At 42.9% G+C, this 17,798-nt stretch overlaps 2 protein-coding genes across 4 annotated transcripts in view; one reads left to right on the top strand and one right to left on the bottom strand.

The window, feature by feature from the left end:
* The window catches only part of RCAN2 (regulator of calcineurin 2), a 258,378-nt gene extending 251,054 nt beyond the window's left edge, over positions 1–7,324 (top strand). The window contains exon 5 of the mRNA XM_089685907.1: positions 6,947–7,324. Coding sequence (XP_089542033.1) covers positions 6,947–6,984 — 38 coding nt within the window. The 3' untranslated portion in view covers positions 6,985–7,324. The remainder of the gene's footprint in view (positions 1–6,946) is intronic.
* Positions 1–17,798, bottom strand: part of ENPP4 (ectonucleotide pyrophosphatase/phosphodiesterase 4) — a 53,102-nt gene that overhangs the window by 18,618 nt on the left and 16,686 nt on the right. For all 3 annotated transcript variants that reach the window (XM_089685903.1, XM_089685905.1, XM_089685904.1), the window contains exon 2: positions 3,926–4,793. In XM_089685903.1, coding sequence (XP_089542029.1) covers positions 3,926–4,763 — 838 coding nt within the window. In that variant the 5' untranslated portion in view covers positions 4,764–4,793. The remainder of the gene's footprint in view (positions 1–3,925; positions 4,794–17,798) is intronic.

Consider the following 17,798-nt stretch of genomic DNA (forward strand, 5'->3'; position numbering starts at 1 on the left):
TCCCTCCCCTGTCAGCTCCTGCACACTGTTTTGTATGGCTATGCATAGCATAGCAGAGCCATACAAAGCAGTGTGCTTACAGTGTAAAGCACACACAGCCCACATAGTAAAACAGCACAGTTAACCCTTTGAATCCTCTGGAGGGCAAATGGTTAAAAAATGTTCATCTAAACTTTTACAACAGCCAAAGACATTTGTGGCATTCTTTCTACAATGGTTCCAGAACGACTTTTGTTCGACTTTCATGCAATTTAAGGGCCATAGACTTCAATGTAACCCCTCCAAAGGCGCATGAAAGTCACACCTGAATGATATACAGGCGACTTGTGTGCGACTTTGTATAGCACAAACAACCATCATTAGTCAAAGCCAAAGTCGCACTCATCCAAAGTCCTGTAAAGTCGCAATGAAAATTGCAATTTTGAAGTTGCACAAGTGTGAATGGAACCTTACAGAGGGCTGTGAGGAGGAGATGCACAGCGAAGGTTTTTTACCTTCATGCACAGAATGCATAAACGTAAAAAAAACCCTTTGGCCTTTAAAACCACTTTAATGCGGAGAATGCATTAAAGTATAACTAAAGGCGACCCTCTTTTTTGTTTAGTTTTGGATCGAGTGTAGGAGGATTCGAATGCTTGTCAGTTTTTTATTGCTGTGTGCCCCTGTTAAGGGGATTCACCCTCTCTGTTTGTCCTGTTTACCATTATCATTGAAAGTGAAAGTAAAAAAAAAAAAAATTAATTGTCCCCAGAAATATAGTAGAGGGGAAATCTAGGGACAGTAGTTCTGGTGACCTGGGGGTCTCCAAAGAATTCCCTTAATTTCCAGGGATTTCCTCTAACTTCCTATTTGGTTATAGGACAGGAAGTGAAGGGAAATCTCCCCAACGTGACATAGATAGTGAAAAAAAATCTGGCAGGGGTTATAACCCTCCCTTACAAGTTTTGCCTATAGTTCTACATTAAGGGGGAAAAGCCCTTAGAGTGGTAGTACAGTCTAAAGTTAAATATTGCTGACAGGCAGGGTTTCTATTACAGAGGAGACCCTAGTGCCTTCTTCTGTCATAAATATCCCCCTAGCTGTCAGTTGCAAAGTGATCTGAGCACACTCATGTGCAGCTCAGACTACATTTACGGCCTACTCTACATTCCGTGACTGCCATGCACATGCCCGGAAGTTATAGCACCGCTGTCTGGCTAGTCAAGCGGCGGAAGAAATGGAGCCCAGAAGGAAGACCGGGTGAAGATGGAACCCAGGACCTGAGATGGGCTCCATTTGCAGGTAAGTCTATCGTAATGTACTAGTATGTGGAGCATACTAGTACATTATAACTTTAACCAGCAGGGGTACCTTTCTTTTACATTTTTTCAGCCGACTTCACCACCATTTTAAGCCTTTAGGACCACTTTAAAGCGGAGTTCCACCCTTTTTTTCATGATCATTGCCACACAATGCCCACCCACAGAATAATCTGTTATGGGATATTTTTTTTTATGTATTGATTTCTAAATACCTTTTTTGCTGTCAGTATCCTGCACTTCCGGTCCGGCCACCTAGGCGATTCCCTAGGACTCTTGGGATATTGGTTTGGTTTTCCCAGGTTTCTTTGGGAAGCCTAATGGTGAACTCTCGCGGTATTTCTTGACCGGAAGTGACATTATCGGGAGGAATGATTGACAGCTTGCCATAACAATGGGGCAGGATCTTCCGCCGCCACCGCCATTGTTATGGCAAACCTACAAACACAGTGTGCCGGGCCGTGTCCTTACAACGCAAGCACCAGATCAGGAGGTGCATGTTGGGTAGCCAGCTCCAGAAGAAAGTAGGAGCTTGCTTCAGATGCCCACACTAGTAATGGCCGCTGCCTGTCTGCTGGGATCCTAATGAGAATGTCACATTCACAAGTAAGCAAACGACATACACTTAGAACACTGTCCTAATTATATATTGAAACTGAAGAGAAAAATGCAGGTGCTTTTTGTAGAAAAGTGCCGAGGAGACTGGAACTCCGCTTTAAGTCTTGAAACTGTGCTAGCCATTCCATGATTTGATGCAGACCATCTTGTTCTTTTGTTCTGAAGTAGTTCTGGCATAGCTAGGACATGGTTTTGGGCCATTATTTTTCTGTAGGACCAACCCTTGACCAACTAGACAAAGACCAGAGGGTATTGCAAAATTTTGTTGGATCTGCCATTTGGATCCAAATACAGAACAGCAGACCAAACAAATTAAAAAAAATTAGAATTCGTTTTGTTAGAATTTTTGTTTGGCATTAAACATTTGTTTAATGATATACACATAAAAAAAAGATTTGGGGTTTACTTATTGGTTTAAAGGAGAAGTAGGGCCAAAGCTATTTTGGCTGTACTTCTCCTGGGGGTCACAGAAGTACACACCATTCTGCACTCCTGTGACCCGTTTACAACTGACAGCGGGTTAAAGTTCTCTATCTGCTGACATCACAGTGCTGGTCCAGACTTTAATGTCAGGATCCACCCAGATGCCTGGACCGGCAGCTTACTCAGCCTCTCAGCGCGCCGCTGAGAGCCTGAGCCAGCCGCTCCCGCCCCCTTCACAGCCTCCAAATCAAGTGAACGCTGGATGACCAGAGCAGTGATGACTGAGAACTGAGCAATCAAAGGTCTTTGATCGCTCAGTTCTCGGTCTTAGAACTTCTCTTTTAAATTCAGGAGTTTACATTTATGCTTGTGCCACTTCAGGTTATTTACTGCACTTGAACTGCTTCAATTGATTTCAATGAAAACTGGAAATTGGCAGGATTGTAAAAACTTTTGACTGCTAGTGTAGAAACTAGTGAGATTTGATATACTTTTTAAACTGAGCTGGAAGAATGAATCTGAGATGATATGTGGAATTTAGCTTTTGTACCTATTGCAGCACTTTACTGAGGCTCGCCTAGAGTAGTTTTGTGATATTCTTAGAAATTGGGGTAGCAAAGATGACACTAGGGGGTGGCTGCTGCTGTCAGGAGTGATTTGTCAAGTTGGATCATCTCTGTGGGTCTCTAATAAGAGAGAAAAGCCATCAACTTCAGAGATAAACATGGAGATGACCAGACGTGCTCTGAATAGTAATGACACATGCTGGAAACACCTAACTCCTCATGTGGCCAGCCTAAAAAGATCCTTCAGAATAGAGTTGAACTCTCTCTACTTACAAAGAATGGTTGTTCTCATCTCATTAAACTGAATATGAGAACTGTGTGAACTTGGGCTGTCAATTTGAAATCAGCTGAGCTGGCGATATATTCTCTAACAACCTGATTCTTTGATAATGAATGATTTCACATATGTGCCGAGACATCTTAAAACCCCCAACTCTCTAATGAAAGTTAAAAGCTGAACATTGTAAATCATTTAAAATACTTAAAAGAAGGCCAGCTCTTTCTTGGAGAACCCGGTGAATTTCTCAATAGACATTAGGGGGTAGATTTACTAAAGCTGGTTCACTCAGAATCTGGGGCACCTGTCCATGGTAGCCAACCAGCTTCTAACCTCAGCTTGCTCAATGAAGCTTTAGTGATAAAACCTGGAAGCTGATTGGTTTCTATACAGAAGTGCATGAGATTCTGAGGGAACCAGCTTTAGTAAATAAACCCCTAGATGTCTGTAACTGATTGATGTCTGTTTCCAGTCTCTAAAAACACCCCCAAATAACAGATCTCAGGAGAGCGTAAAGGCCAGAATGGACTTCATCACCATCTACATATGAAATTGGAAATCACTTTTATATGGTGTACTCACCTTCACCATGTATGAACTGATTTAGTGAACCATGAATTAAAACTATGGTAGCATCCAATCAGTAGAGCATTATGAGCCTTTTGGAGCCATCATGGTATGAAGGTTCCACCACTCAGGTTACCCTTCCATATTATAACATTGCAACATACATTAACACTTACCTTGAAGTGGGAAAACTGCAGCAACTGGGGTGAAATCCACTAATGTATAGTTCCCACGACCAATGCAGTTATCCAGTACAATAACCCTGTCCTTTGAGCATTGGGCCATTCCATGGTCACTAGTGATAATCACATTCACTGTATCCCAAAGCTTTGCTTCCTTTAGCTTCGTCACCAAATATTTAATATTTTCATCTACCTTGGTCAACACTTTTGCCATTTGTTCCTTATCCTCAGGTCCAAAATGGTGTCCACTAGCATCAGGTTCCTCAAAATATAGTGTGGCAAAGTTGATTGGATCATTAGGTCTTGTAAACCAAGCCATGATGTTATTGACTCGCTCGGCAAAGGCGACGCTGCTGTTGTACGGCAAAAAGTCATCGAGGGTTGTATTCTGAATCTTCACATCGCTGCCAGGCCACATTGCTGAGCCGCTTTTACGTCCCATGCGATGGTTGGTTACCCAGATGGGGGTTGCTTCGTTCCACCAAAATGGGTCAGTCTTCGAAGAAAAGTCGGACAAATTAAAGATCTGCTTTGTGCTGGAATCATACATGGAGTTGGCTACAATGCCATGGCTTTCAGCATATAAACCGGTCACCAGTGTATAATGATTAGGGAAAGTTTTTGTGATGAAGATATTTGTCACTTCCCTCACCAGTACGCCATCGTCGATGAACTCCTGGAGATTAGGCAATGAGTAGTTTATTAAATAGTCTGCCCTGAACCCATCAAACGATACCAGGATTAGCTTGGGGGACGAACTATCACTAGATGCCTCACCAGCAGACAGTGATAACCCTTGCACCAAAATGAGGAAAAAGGACACAGTACGCATCTTAAGTCAAGTCAGTTCTTTGCAGGTTACCTAGAATCAGAAACATTTTATTAATACAAATGTATAGACTGTGTTTTATATTAAACATGAATGAAACGCAAAACTTATAAAAGAGAGCAATTACACCAAGTAAGTAATAAAGACTTGAACAAACGAGAATTAACCATCGGAGTGGATTTAATAAAGGCAAATAGACTGTTCACCTCGCAAGTGCAGTTACACTCATTTTGTCCACATTTTAGTAAATGTCTGCTGATTTCTATCTTCCAATCATGTGGAAGCAAAAATGCAGTTTTTTTTCATTTTCCTTGCAGCTGATTGGGTATCCTTAACAAAGTGAACCTTTACCACTTTACATTTACTAAGGAAACTTACAGCAACTGCACATGCAAAGTGCACAGTCTATTTGCCATTAGCAAATCAACCCCATTGTGTTTGTTTGCTTTTCTTACTTTCTTAAGGGATTCTGTCGCTTTGACCTTTTATGGCAAAATTACATGTTCTCTTGAAGCTCTCTTCTGCACACCATACACTGATACTCACTAGGTCAGGGGTCTCCAAACTTTAGAAACTAGAAGCCAGTTTAGGGGAAGAGGGGGGTGTGAACTGTGGCCAGTGGGAGAAGAAAACATCCTGGCGGCAGTGGGGGTAAACAATGCCCCCTCACTGGTATTAGGGGGAGTAATAGTGCCCCACTGTTGGTGTCAGTGGGAGTAATAATGGCCCATTGCTGGTGTCAATGGGAGGAATAGTGCCCCATTGTTGGTGTCAGGGGGAGGAATAGTGCCCCATTGTTGGTGTCGGTGGAATAGTGCCCCATCGTTGGTGTCAGTGGGAGGAATAGTGCCCCATCGTTGGTGTCGGTGGAATAGTGCCCCATCGTTGGTGTCGGTGGAATAGTGCCCCATCGTTGGTGTCGGTGGAATAGTGCCCCATCGTTGGTGTCGGTGGAATAGTGCCCCATCGTTGGTGTCGGTGAAATAGTGCCCCATCGTTGGTGTCGGTGGAATAGTGCCCCATCGTTGGTGTCGGTGGAATAGTGCCCCATCGTTGGTGTCGGTGGAATAGTGCCCCATCGTTGGTGTCGGTGGAATAGTGCCCCATCGTTGGTGTCGGTGGAATAGTGCCCCATCGTTGGTGTCGGTGGAATAGTGCCCCATCGTTGGTGTCAGTGGAATAGTGCCCCATCGTTGGTGTCGGTGGAATAGTGCCCCATCGTTGGTGTCGGTGGAATAGTGCCCCATCGTTGGTGTCAGTGGGAGGAATAATGCCCCATCGTTGGTGTCAGTGGGAGGAATAATGCCCCATCGTTGATGCCAGTGGGAGGATTAGTGCCCCATCATTGATGCCAGTAGGAAGATTAGTGCCCCTTCATTGGTGTCAGTGGAATAGTGCCCCATTGTTGGTGTCAGTGGAAAGAAAAATGCCCCATTGTTGGTGTCAGCGGGAGGAATAGTGCCCCATTGTTGGTGTCAACAGAAGGAGTTCTGCCCCATCATTGGTGTACGTGGGAGGAATAGTGCTCCATCATTGGTATTAATGGGAGGAATAGTGCCCCATCATTGATATCAATGGAAGTAATAGTGCTCCATCACTGGTGTCAGTGGGAGGAATAGGGCCTCATTGTTAATGGCAGGAATTATCCCCCCCTGTTGCTGATAGTGGGGTGAATACTGTCCCAAGGGCCGGATAAAAGCAAGAAAAGGGCCACATCTGGCCCCTGGGCTGCAGTTTGGAGACCACTGCTCTAGGCCATGCCCCCCCTGTTGTTCTGTTTCGGTGTTGGAGACCTGTTTTTTTTTTTTAAACCCTGTGTAATCTCTGAGTTGGACTGTGTCAGAGCTTACACAGAGTTAATGACTTCCTCCTCTAACCATTTGACAGTGTTCAGGCCTAAAGTGTTCTAAACTCTGGAAGAAAGAAAGGTCACGTGTTCCCCATACTTATAAGCATTAGGTACTTCTGAGGGTTCCAACAGAGTTGTGGTAGAGCACAGAACAAGGAAAATACTGGTTTGAAGGGAGGTGCAAGAGAAACTATCCCACCATTTTGATCAAAATGATAGATTTTCTTTAAAGGATTAGTCTGTCCTTTTTGTTTTTTGACAGATGGTGGGCACAACGCCTAAAAGTTTCCTGTTGGTTTTCTGGTACTATGGTGGTAATTTATTTTTTTTTAATTAGGAAGACTGCAAGAGGATGAGTGGAACACTCAAAGGTGATTCAGAAAACCCAAAATATAATGTGGTTGGCAAAAGAGCAAAGATTGTCTACTGTGTGAAGATCATGATGGGGGAGCCTCAGGATGAATAAGAAGACAGTGGGAGATATGCAAACTTAGACTCCAACCACACCGAAAATATCACTAAAATCAGAGATGTAAAGATGCTGTTCCACAAGAATTAATTACAGTGTTTATGGTCACCAGAGATGGAAATATACACATACACATATATATATATATATATATATATATATATATATATATATATATAAAGAAAATCATTTTAAAGCGTAATTAAACCCACATAACAATAAAAAATATCAATAAAAGCTGTATTACATGCTGTTCATACTCAGTCACTATGGGATTCGTTTTCTGTATTCTGTAAAAAAAAAAACTGGTTGATTCTGCTGTTCTCAATCTCCCTCTTCTGTCCATGTCCCCAATGCAGTTGGTGATTTTGGAGAGCAGTGTTGGCAGCTCTGCACATGCTCAGTTTTCAGTGAGTTTCTATGCTGAGCATTTGCTCCCCATCACATTTGAGCAGCCCATGTGACTATAGAGCAGTGTTTCTCAACTCCAGTCCTCATGGACCCCCAACAGGTCATGTTTTCAGGATTTCTCTCAGATGAAACAGCTGTGGTAATTACTAAGGCAGTGAAACTGATCAAATCACCTGTGCAAAATAATGGAAATCCTGAAAACATGACCTGTTGGGGGTCCATGAGGACTGGAATTGAGAAACACTGCTATAGAGTCACACATGTTGGTGTATACATAGTGGTAAATGACAGCCCACTCCCTACCTCCTTCTCAATGCCCGCTAACCATCTAAACACATGGGGGGGGGGTGGAATATTACATGTAGATTGATGGAGGCTTCACCCCCGTTATTCTAAGACACAGGCTGGAGGGGCATGACGCAATCCGCCCACACCATTTATTGCAAATAAAAAAAAAAAGATTTGATTTCAAATATATATTTATTGATATTATATATGTTTATACTGTATCCCAAAGTTTTTTTTTTTTTATTATGAACATGTGACCAGCAGCAGAGGAATAGAGGCTCCTGCTGCTTATGTTTCCCTACAGACAGGCTGAGAAAGAGCTGGGTCATGTGACGGCTGTAAATCAATCACAACAAAGTTCCTTAGATGGGTTTTTTTATTAAAATAATGACAGCGCCATCATCCACATACAGAAAGAGAAGGGAGAAGGTAAATGAAACAGCGTGTGTTTAGTATCACTTTAACCCTAATCAGCACCTCTGTTCTGAAGACCTATCCACACTCTCTTCAGAAGCATATCCATCAAATGTCAAGAACAGGAAGATCCAGTCTCGGGTTGGCCTCAGTCACGCAATCTGTCACTTAATTTAGGTCCACCAATTTTAATTACAATGACTCTGATCTGTAGATTGAAGTACAGCAGATAAAGAGCTAGGCAGTGTGGTGGAAGTACTAGTTCTCCAAGTATTGTGCAGATACACCCTCAGATGTCTAGCATTGCAAAGATATTTTGTCTATGTTGTGGAAAACAAGGTGCAGATACAGGACATTATTATCTCCAGTCCCTTCCAACAGTGTCTCAGCTGTGAATACTAGGACCAGGCACCTGTAAGTGTGTGGGCTGAAGGAACTTGAGCACTTGCCCTTCCCCACCACTTTTTAGCCTGCCCTTTGTCAGGGCTATCTTAGCATGGCTACCCCTTTCCAAAAATGGTCCAGACTTACTCTTGGTGGTTAGGGGTCTCCTACCCTTCTCCCTTTAGATCTAAACAGCACAAGTGGGTGCCAAGCCTAACAACCTTGCGTGATCCATGAAGAGGTGGCTTCAGTGGAGTGAACAGGGAAGTGATGTAGAAGAAGCATACTGAGCTTGGAAACCCCGGGAGGGCATGGGGCTGCAGATTGACCAGGTGACAACTAGTAGGTTGTTGATCCATTGATGAAAGATTTGAGGTATGTATATAATGTAATGAGCATACAGTATCTCCCAGAAGTGAGTCCACCCCTCACATTTTTGTAAATATGTTATTATATCTTTTCATGTGACAACACTGAAGAAATGACACTTTGCTACAATGTGGAGTAGTGAGTGTACAGCTTGTATAACATATAAATTTGCTGTCCCCTCAAAATAACTCAACACACAGCCATTAATGTCTAAACTGCTGGAAACAAAAGTGAGTACACCCCTAAGTGACAATGTCCAAGTTGGGCCAAATTAGCCATTTTCCCTTACAGGAGTCATGTGACTCGTTAGTGCTAGGTGTGAATGGGGAGCAGGTGTGTTAAATTTGGTGTTATCGCTCTCACTCTCTCATACTGGTCATTGAAAGTTCAACATGGCACCTCATGGCAAAGAACTCTGAGGATCTGAAAAAAAGAATTGTTGCTCTACATAAATATGGCCTAGGCTATAAGAAGATTGCCAAGACCCTGAAACTGAGCTGCAGCACATTGGCCAAGACCATACAGCGGTTTAACAGGACAGGCTCCACTCAGAACAGGCATCGCCATGGTCGACCAAAGAAGTTGAGTGAACGTGCTCAGCGTCATATCCAGAGGTTGTCTTTGGGAAATAGACGTATGAGTGCTGCCAGTATTGCTGCAGAGGTTGAAGGGTTGGGGGGTCAGCCTGTCAGTGATCAGACCATACTCCACACACTGCATCAAATTGGTCTGCATGGCTGTCATCCCAGAAGGAAGCCTCTTCTAAAGATGATGCACAAGAAAGCCCGCAAACAGTTTGATGAAGACAAGCAGACTAAGGACATGGATTACTGGAGCCATGTCCTGTGGTCTGATGAGACCAAGACAAACTTATTTGGTGCAAGCGTGTGTGGCGACAACCAGGTGAGGAGTACAAAGACAAGTGTGTCTTGCCTACAGTCAAGCATGGTGGTGGGAGTGTCATGGTCTGGGGCTTCCGGCACTGGGGAGCTACAGTTCATTGAGGGAATCATGAATGCCAACATGTACTGTGACATACTGAAGCAGAGCATGATCCCCTCCCTTCGGAGACTGGGCCACAGGGCAGTATTCCAACATAATAACGACCCCAAACACACCTCCAAGACGACCACCGACTTGCTAAAGAAGCTGAGGGTAAAGGTGATGGACTGGCCAAGCATGTCTCCAGACCTAAACCCTATTGAACATCTGTGGGGCATCCTCAAACGGAAGGTGGAGGAGTGCAAGGTCTCTAACATCCACCAGCTCCGTGATGTCATCATGGAGGAGTGGAAGAGGACGCCAGTGGCAACCTGTGAAGCTCTGGTGAACTCCATGCCAAAGAGGGTTAAGGCAGTGCTGGAAAATAATGGTGGCCACACAAAATATTGACACTTTGGGCCCAATTTGTACATTTTAGGAGTGTACTCACTTTTGTTGCCAGCGGTTTAGACATTAACGGTTGTGTGTTGAGTTATTTTGAGGGGACAGCAAATTTACAAGCTGTACACTCACTACGCCACATTGTAGCAAAGTGTCATTTCTTCAGTGTTGTCACATGAAAAGATAGAATAAAATATTTACAAAAAATGTGAGGGGTGGACTCACTTCTGGGAGATACTGTATATGATGTGCAGTCAAACTGTCAAAACATCCAAAAACAAGCATGTGCCAAGAGTAATGAGGAAGTAACAGAGACAAGAAAGACATTCCTTCTCCCCGCATAGCAGCCTGCAGCATGAATACGGTTTGCTCATTATCACACTGAGACTTACTGGAGCTCTATAATTAGTTTATAGAGGAGGCTGGCCACATGTCAGGATGTCAGATTCTGGTAATGGGAGGTCGTGATCTCCACATTAAAACACATCACATTTAGCTTCAGATGTAAAGCAAAAGTCTTTAAAGGGAAAATAAAACGTCTAGATTGGCTTACGCCCCATTTATAAAGCTTTGCTTTCAAAGAACTCTGCTAATCACTGATTATGTCTAGACTAGCACATAACCCTGGTATGACTTCAGATACACAACCCTTCCACAAATCTTAGGGGTTTTTTCATGATACATTTTTTACACGAATGTCAGAAGCATTTGTGCAAGTTTTATGAAATGTCCCGTATTTCTCCTAAGAGATGAATGCCTGTATGATCATCGCCATCTAGTGGCCAAAATGAAGTGTTATTTTCTGAAATACCCTAATAAAAAAAACTATACCACATTTTTTCCACTAGATGGAGCGGACGATACCGGCATTTTTCTCTTAGAAGAAATACAGAACATTTAGTTTAAAGCGGAACATCACTAAAAAGGGGAAGTTTCGCTTGTTGGTCTCCTTCCCCCCTCCACTGCCACATTTGACACTTTTTTTGGGGGGGGTTGGGGGGAGAAGATACTGGGTTTTGACAGGTACCCGCTACCACTGCAGGTCAGATGAGCGGTGGTGATCTGAGGAGGAAGTTTGGCCCCTCCTTTCCTACCAGCCTTCTGGGACCCAGAAGACTGCAGGACCATTCACAAAGTACACGCTTCACGCATGTGCAGTAGGAGAACGGCTGTAAAGCCACATGGCTTACTGAAGATGCTGGCCCCTGCACCCAAAGCCAACTGAAGAATCGGCCCGGGCAAGGACAGCGCTGGATCTCTGAACAGGTAAGTGCCCTTATATTAAAAGTCAGCAGCTCTACAGTGTTTGTAGCTGCTGGTTTTTAATTTTTTGGGTGGAGCCTGGAGCTCTGCTTTAACAAATATTTTAGAAAAAGACCCTTTAGTGAAGGCACAGAGAAGATATGGCAAATAGCTTCTGTTGTTGGAATGTAGAAGGAAAAGTTACTTAACCTTTACCTGGCCATAGACTACACAATCTGATTGTACATTCTCTATACAATCTCCTTTTTATTTATTTTTGGTACTTATCTAGCGCTGTCAATTTACACAGAACTTTACATATATACAGTTAGGTCCATATATATTCGGAGATAGACAGTTTTTTCAGATATTTACCAAAACATATTCAAGCTATAGTTATATAATGGATATGGGCTGAAAGTGCACACTCTCAGGTTTAATTTAAGGGTATGTACATCCAAATTAGAGGAAGGGTTTAGGAATTACAGCTCTTAAGAGTAGCCATCCCCCCTTTTTCAAGGGACCAAAAGTAATTGGACAATTGAATCAAAAGCTGTTTCATGGCCAGGTGTGGGCTACTCCTTTATTTTTTTCAGCAATTAAGCAGGTAAAAGGTCTGCAGTTGATTCTAAGTGTGGTATTTGCATTTGGAATCTAATGCTGTGAACCTACATCATGCGTTCAAAGGAGCTGTCCATGAAAGTGAAACAGGCCATTGTAAGGCTTCAAAAACGAAACAAATCCATCAGAGAGATAGCAGCAACATAAGGAGTGGCCAAATCAACAGTTTGGTACATTCTGAGGAAAGAAGAATGCACTGGTGAGCTCAGCAACATAAAAAGGCATGGACGTCCACAGAAGACAACAGTGGTGGACAATCACAGGATCCTCTCTGTGGTAGAGAAAAACCCATTCACAACATCCAGACAAGTGAAGGACACTCTCCAGGAGGTGGGCGTATCATTGTCAAAGTCTACAATCAAGAGAAGACTTTACGAGAGCAAATACAGAGGGTTCACCACAAGGTGCAAACCATTCATAAACCTGAAGAATAAAAAAGCCAGATTAGACTTTGCCAAAAAAATCTAAAAAAGCCAGACCAGTTCTGGAAAAGCATTCTTTGGACGGATGAAACTAAGATGAATCTGCACCAGAATGATGAGAAGAAAAAAAAGTGTGGAAAAGGCTTGGAACGGTTCATGATCCAAAGCACACAACGCCATCTGTAAAACATGGTGGAGGTAGTGTGATGGCCTGGGCATGCATGGCTTCCAGTGGCACTGGGTCATTGGTGTTTATTAATGATGTGACAGAAGACAGAAGAGGCCGGATGAATTCTGCAGTGTTTAGATATATACTGTCAGCCCAGATTCAGCCAAATGCAACAAAGTTGATTGGACGGCGCTTCACAGTACAGATGGACAATGACCCAAAACATACTGCAAAAGCAACCCAGGAGCTTTTTAAGGAAAAGAAGTGGAATATTCTGCAATGGCCGAGTCAATCACCTGATCTCAACCCAATTGAGCATGCATTTCACTTGCTGAAGGCAAAACTAAAGGCAGAAAGACCCACAAACAAAGAACAACTGAAGACCGCTGCAGTTAGAGCCTGGCAAAGCATCAGAAAGGAGGAAACCCAGTCTTTGGTAATGTCCATGGGTTCCAGACTTCAGGCAGTCATTGCCAGTAAAGGATTCTCAACAAAATATTAAAAATGAACATTTTATTTATCATTATATTCAATTGTCCAATTACTTTTGGTCCCTTGAAAAAGTTGGGATGGTCACTCTTAAGAGCTGTAATTCCTAAACCCTCCCTCCAATTTGGATGTACATACCCTCAAATTAAACCTGAGAGTGCACTTTCAGCCCATATCAGTATATAACTATAGCTTGAATATGTTTTGGTAAATACCTGAAAAAATCTGAAATTGTGCCTGTGTCCAAATATATATGGACCTAATTGTATATTGTACATTCAGTCCCTAACCCTCAAGGGGCGTACAATCTAAGGTCCCTAACTTACATTCATATATACACATACTAGGGCCAACTTAGACCCAAGCCAATTAACCTACCAGCATGTCTGTGGAGTGTGGGAGGAAACCGGAGTACCCAGAAGAAACCCACACAGGCACAGGGAGAACATGCAAACTCCAGGCAGGTGGTGCCGTGGTTGGGATTCGAACCGATGACCCTAGTACTGCCAGGCGGAAGTGCTAACCCTGCTGAAACTATGTAATACGAGGACAATCCTAAATAATGCAAGCAATAGGTATCATATAAGGAAGACCCTTGCACTACATTGATGGTATTGTACAATCAGACTGTATAGTGAATGGTAAGCTAGAAACTGACCATGCATGGTCCAATCTGATTGTATAATCTTCTTTAGATCGTCAGCAAGTATGTAGTGTAAGGGAATACCTGAAAGGATATAACTTGAATAGACTGTGAATGGCCCTCACATTACATAGTTTGGTAAACCTAAAAGAGATTGCACAATCAGATTGTAGTGTGTATTAGGTATCAATTTAGGGGTTAGGCTAGGTTAGTGGTAAGCTCCACAATTACAGGGTTTTGTTTAGCTTCCAGGGGTAGGCATAGAACAAACTAGTTTTGGATAGAATGGGGAAGGCATAGACCCTGGTGGGGTTTTCCACTGTTCCTGTGTCCACTGGGGAGAAATGTCCTCACTTCCTGTGAGATCACCAAGATAAATCTCTTCAGAAGCACAGACAGTATCAAAGAATGTATATAGTAGAGCATGGAACCTCTGTCCGGTTTTATGTGCCATCCATGTCCTCAACCGGGGAGCTCTGCTCACTATTTGTTAGGTAATGAGACAAGAAATGAGGCGATAGCTAGGTGAAAACCCAACGTTGGTTATAACCTTTCCCCACACAAATCTACAAATACGTTTCAGCTGGAGTTGAGCTTTGAATGGTTTACTTAACCACTTATAAACGGCCTCCCCGCACCCTGCTTGTGCGCGCTCCCTCGGAGCGTGCAGCACCACGATCCGGTGCCCGCTGTGTCCTCCGGACACAGTGAAACACCGATCGTCAGACGGGACCTCTGTACGAGGTCCCGATCATGTGATCACTGATTGGCCAATCAGTGATCACATGCAAAGTAGTAAGCAAGATGTCACTCGCTTACTACGTGTGAAATCTGTGAATGATCACAGAGGTCACATGGTACAAGGCTATTCACAACAGCCTTGTACCATGTGACAAGCTGTGACCAATCACAGCTCACTCAGTATTTCTCAATGGCTGCAAGAATGCACACAGAGAGAAAGAGAAATGATTGCTTTTACATCCTATATGGGTGTAAAAGCAATCAGTGTAAAAAAAAAAAAAATCTTCATCACCCCCCACAAGTAGTACAGTGTCACCATGGTGACACTGTACTGCTAGGGTGACAGTATGTAAAAAAAAATAAAATAAAAATAAAAAATAATAATATAAAAAAATAAAATAAGAATGTAAAAAAAAATGTTTAAAAATTATAATTTTTGGTTCTAAACTAATGTGGATTTTTTTTTTACTAAAAAAAAACAGAATAAATTTTGGCAAAGATTTATGATGAAATATTATTTATTTGCAAAATTTTATTTAAAAAAAACACTTTTTTAAAAAAGTTTTGGACATTTTCATTTACATAGCAAAAAAAATAAAATTCCCAGCGGTGAATAAATACCACCAAAATAAAGCTTTATCTGTCTCAAAAAAATGGTAAAAAATTCATTTGGGTACAGTGTTGCATGACCGCGCAATTGTCATTCAAAGTGTGATAGCGCTGAAAGCTGAAAATTGCCCTGGTCAGGAAGGGGGTAAAAGTGTCCGGTCTGGAAGTGGTTAAAACAGGGGTCCATGAACTTTTTAAAGGGCCCGTTTACTTTCCTTCAAACTTTAACCAGTTCCCGACCGTGCAATAGCCAAAAGATGGCTACAGCACAATCCGCTAGTTCTAGGAGGGCATCTATGGACGTCCTCCCAGAACCGCGCCCTCTGAGATGTGTCCTTTGGACACAGCTGATCATGGATCGAGGTAAAGGGACAATCAGAGCAGCCTTTTACCATGTGATCAGCTGTGTCCAATCACAGTGTAAGCAGGAAATGCCAGTTATTGGCAGTCATTGGCAGGAGAGTCAGTAAGCAGCATTCCTCAGAGGGGACATCTACACTGATCATCAGGGCAATGGTCATCAATGTAGCCCCATCAGTGCTAGCTAAGAGTGCCCATTAGAGCTGGCTAACAGTGTCCATCAATGATGCCTGTCAGTGCCCATTGGTACTGCATACTGGTGCAGCCTATCAGTGCCCATTAGTGCTGGCTAACAGTGTCCATCAATTATGCCTGTCAGTGCCCATCAGCACTGCATATCGGTGCAGCCTATCAGTGCCCATCTTATGAAGTGAGGGAGGGAAAGAAAATCAGGTTTTTATTGCTGTCTGTGTCCCCACTGGGAAGATTTTCCTTTACATCCTGTACCAGTGTGAGCATTGCTACCTGAACAGGAAGAGTAAATGTTTACCAGAGACAAAGACAGCAATACAATTAAACGGATGGAGTTTCTCGCCTTTCACCAGAATGTATGTGGAAATAGGAAACTCTTGAAGTGACCAAAGGAGATGAAGAAACTTTTATTTGTGCAGCCAATGGAGACAGTCTGCATTGCAAAACAAGTAACCACATATAATCTGATCATATGTGCCTAGATTTACTGCTCATTCTTTCATCCAACTGCAGTTTAAAGTGACCCTGACATTACAATATATTGTGTCCAAGCTCATTCCCTGTATGAGAAGAGGGTACAATACTTGCCTGCTGCCTGCACTGCCAAACACTCCTCCGATCCTGAGAATTGACCCCTACCACCCCCCGAAGTTCACTGAGAATACGACACTTCCAGGAGTGTCAATCTCCTATGTCCCCCAGGGCTTTCACTGGTTCCTTCTGCTGACAGCCCCGTCATTAGAGGACTCATTGGCCGGTGGGAGAAACCACAGTGCCCTTCATGGAACATACTCTCCGACACACCCGGAAAGGTTGGATAGCAGCGGTGTCACACCTCTGCTGGTTATTTTTTTTTACTTTGTATTAAAAAAAAAGCTTAATTTACAAAAAAAACCCAAAAAAAAACAGTTACAGCAAATTACTTTCCGACAAACGTTGCTCCTACTCTACCAACGCATTTCACCCAAATAGGGCTTAGTGATAAAGGTATAATTAAGCCCCTCGTGGAATACAAATATAAAGGATGGAGCTTAGAGGAATGGAGCTTACAGGGAGCGGTGACATCACCCCCTCGATCACGTGACATCATTCAGGCCTCAGCACTACATCATGGGTGGAAGTCATATGCTCACCCATATCTAGAATCATCGGCATTTTGTAGTGACTGTGATGGAAGAAGGAGCTGAAGGGGAGAGATGTGAAAGTCAATTTTAACTGGGTTGGGATATTGGGACGCTCATTTAGGGGGTGACATGGTGCAAATGGCACCCCTACCCCACTTTAAATCGCCCTCCTGATGACATGTAGGGGTTCTTTTACAGCTGAAATTTGCATGACTGTGAATGAATTACAAGTCCCATCTGCCACTGCGGCGGACAGAGCTGTAGTTATCAATGAAACTAGCTGGGTGATAGCCACACTTGTACACCATTGACGCTTCCTCCAGCTCTCACCTTGGTATAGACAGAGCTGGAGGAAGAGTCTGCAGGAGCCTGGCATTGAACCTGCCATCCTTTGATCAGGGCTGCAAAAGCTCTGCAGACTCACTTGAAACAATAAATTAGCGGTGCACCAAAATGAAAGTTTTAGACCGAAAATTCAGGATGCACTTGGCCGAAAACCAAAATGGACAAAAATATATACTTTTTATATATATCCAGTGACATTAAATAACTTTTATTGACAATATACACACACACACACACACACACACACACACAGAGGGTAAAATAAGTATTGAACACATCACCATTTTTCTCAGTAAATTTCTAAAGGTGCTATTGACAAATTTTCACCACATGTCGGTAACAACCCATGCAATCCATACATACAAAGAAACCAAAACAAATAAGTTCAGAAATTAAGTTATGTGTAATGAAATGGAATGACACAGGGAAAAAGTATTGAACACATGAAGAAAGGGAAGTGCAAAAAGGCATGGAAAGCCAAGACACCAGCTGCAATCTATCAGTAATTAGAAAG

This window comes from Staurois parvus, unplaced genomic scaffold, assembly GCF_062004578.1.
Source record: "Staurois parvus isolate SC_StPar_1 unplaced genomic scaffold, SC_StPar_1.0 ptg000388l, whole genome shotgun sequence".
In the NCBI taxonomy this organism is placed as follows: domain Eukaryota; kingdom Metazoa; phylum Chordata; class Amphibia; order Anura; family Ranidae; genus Staurois; species Staurois parvus.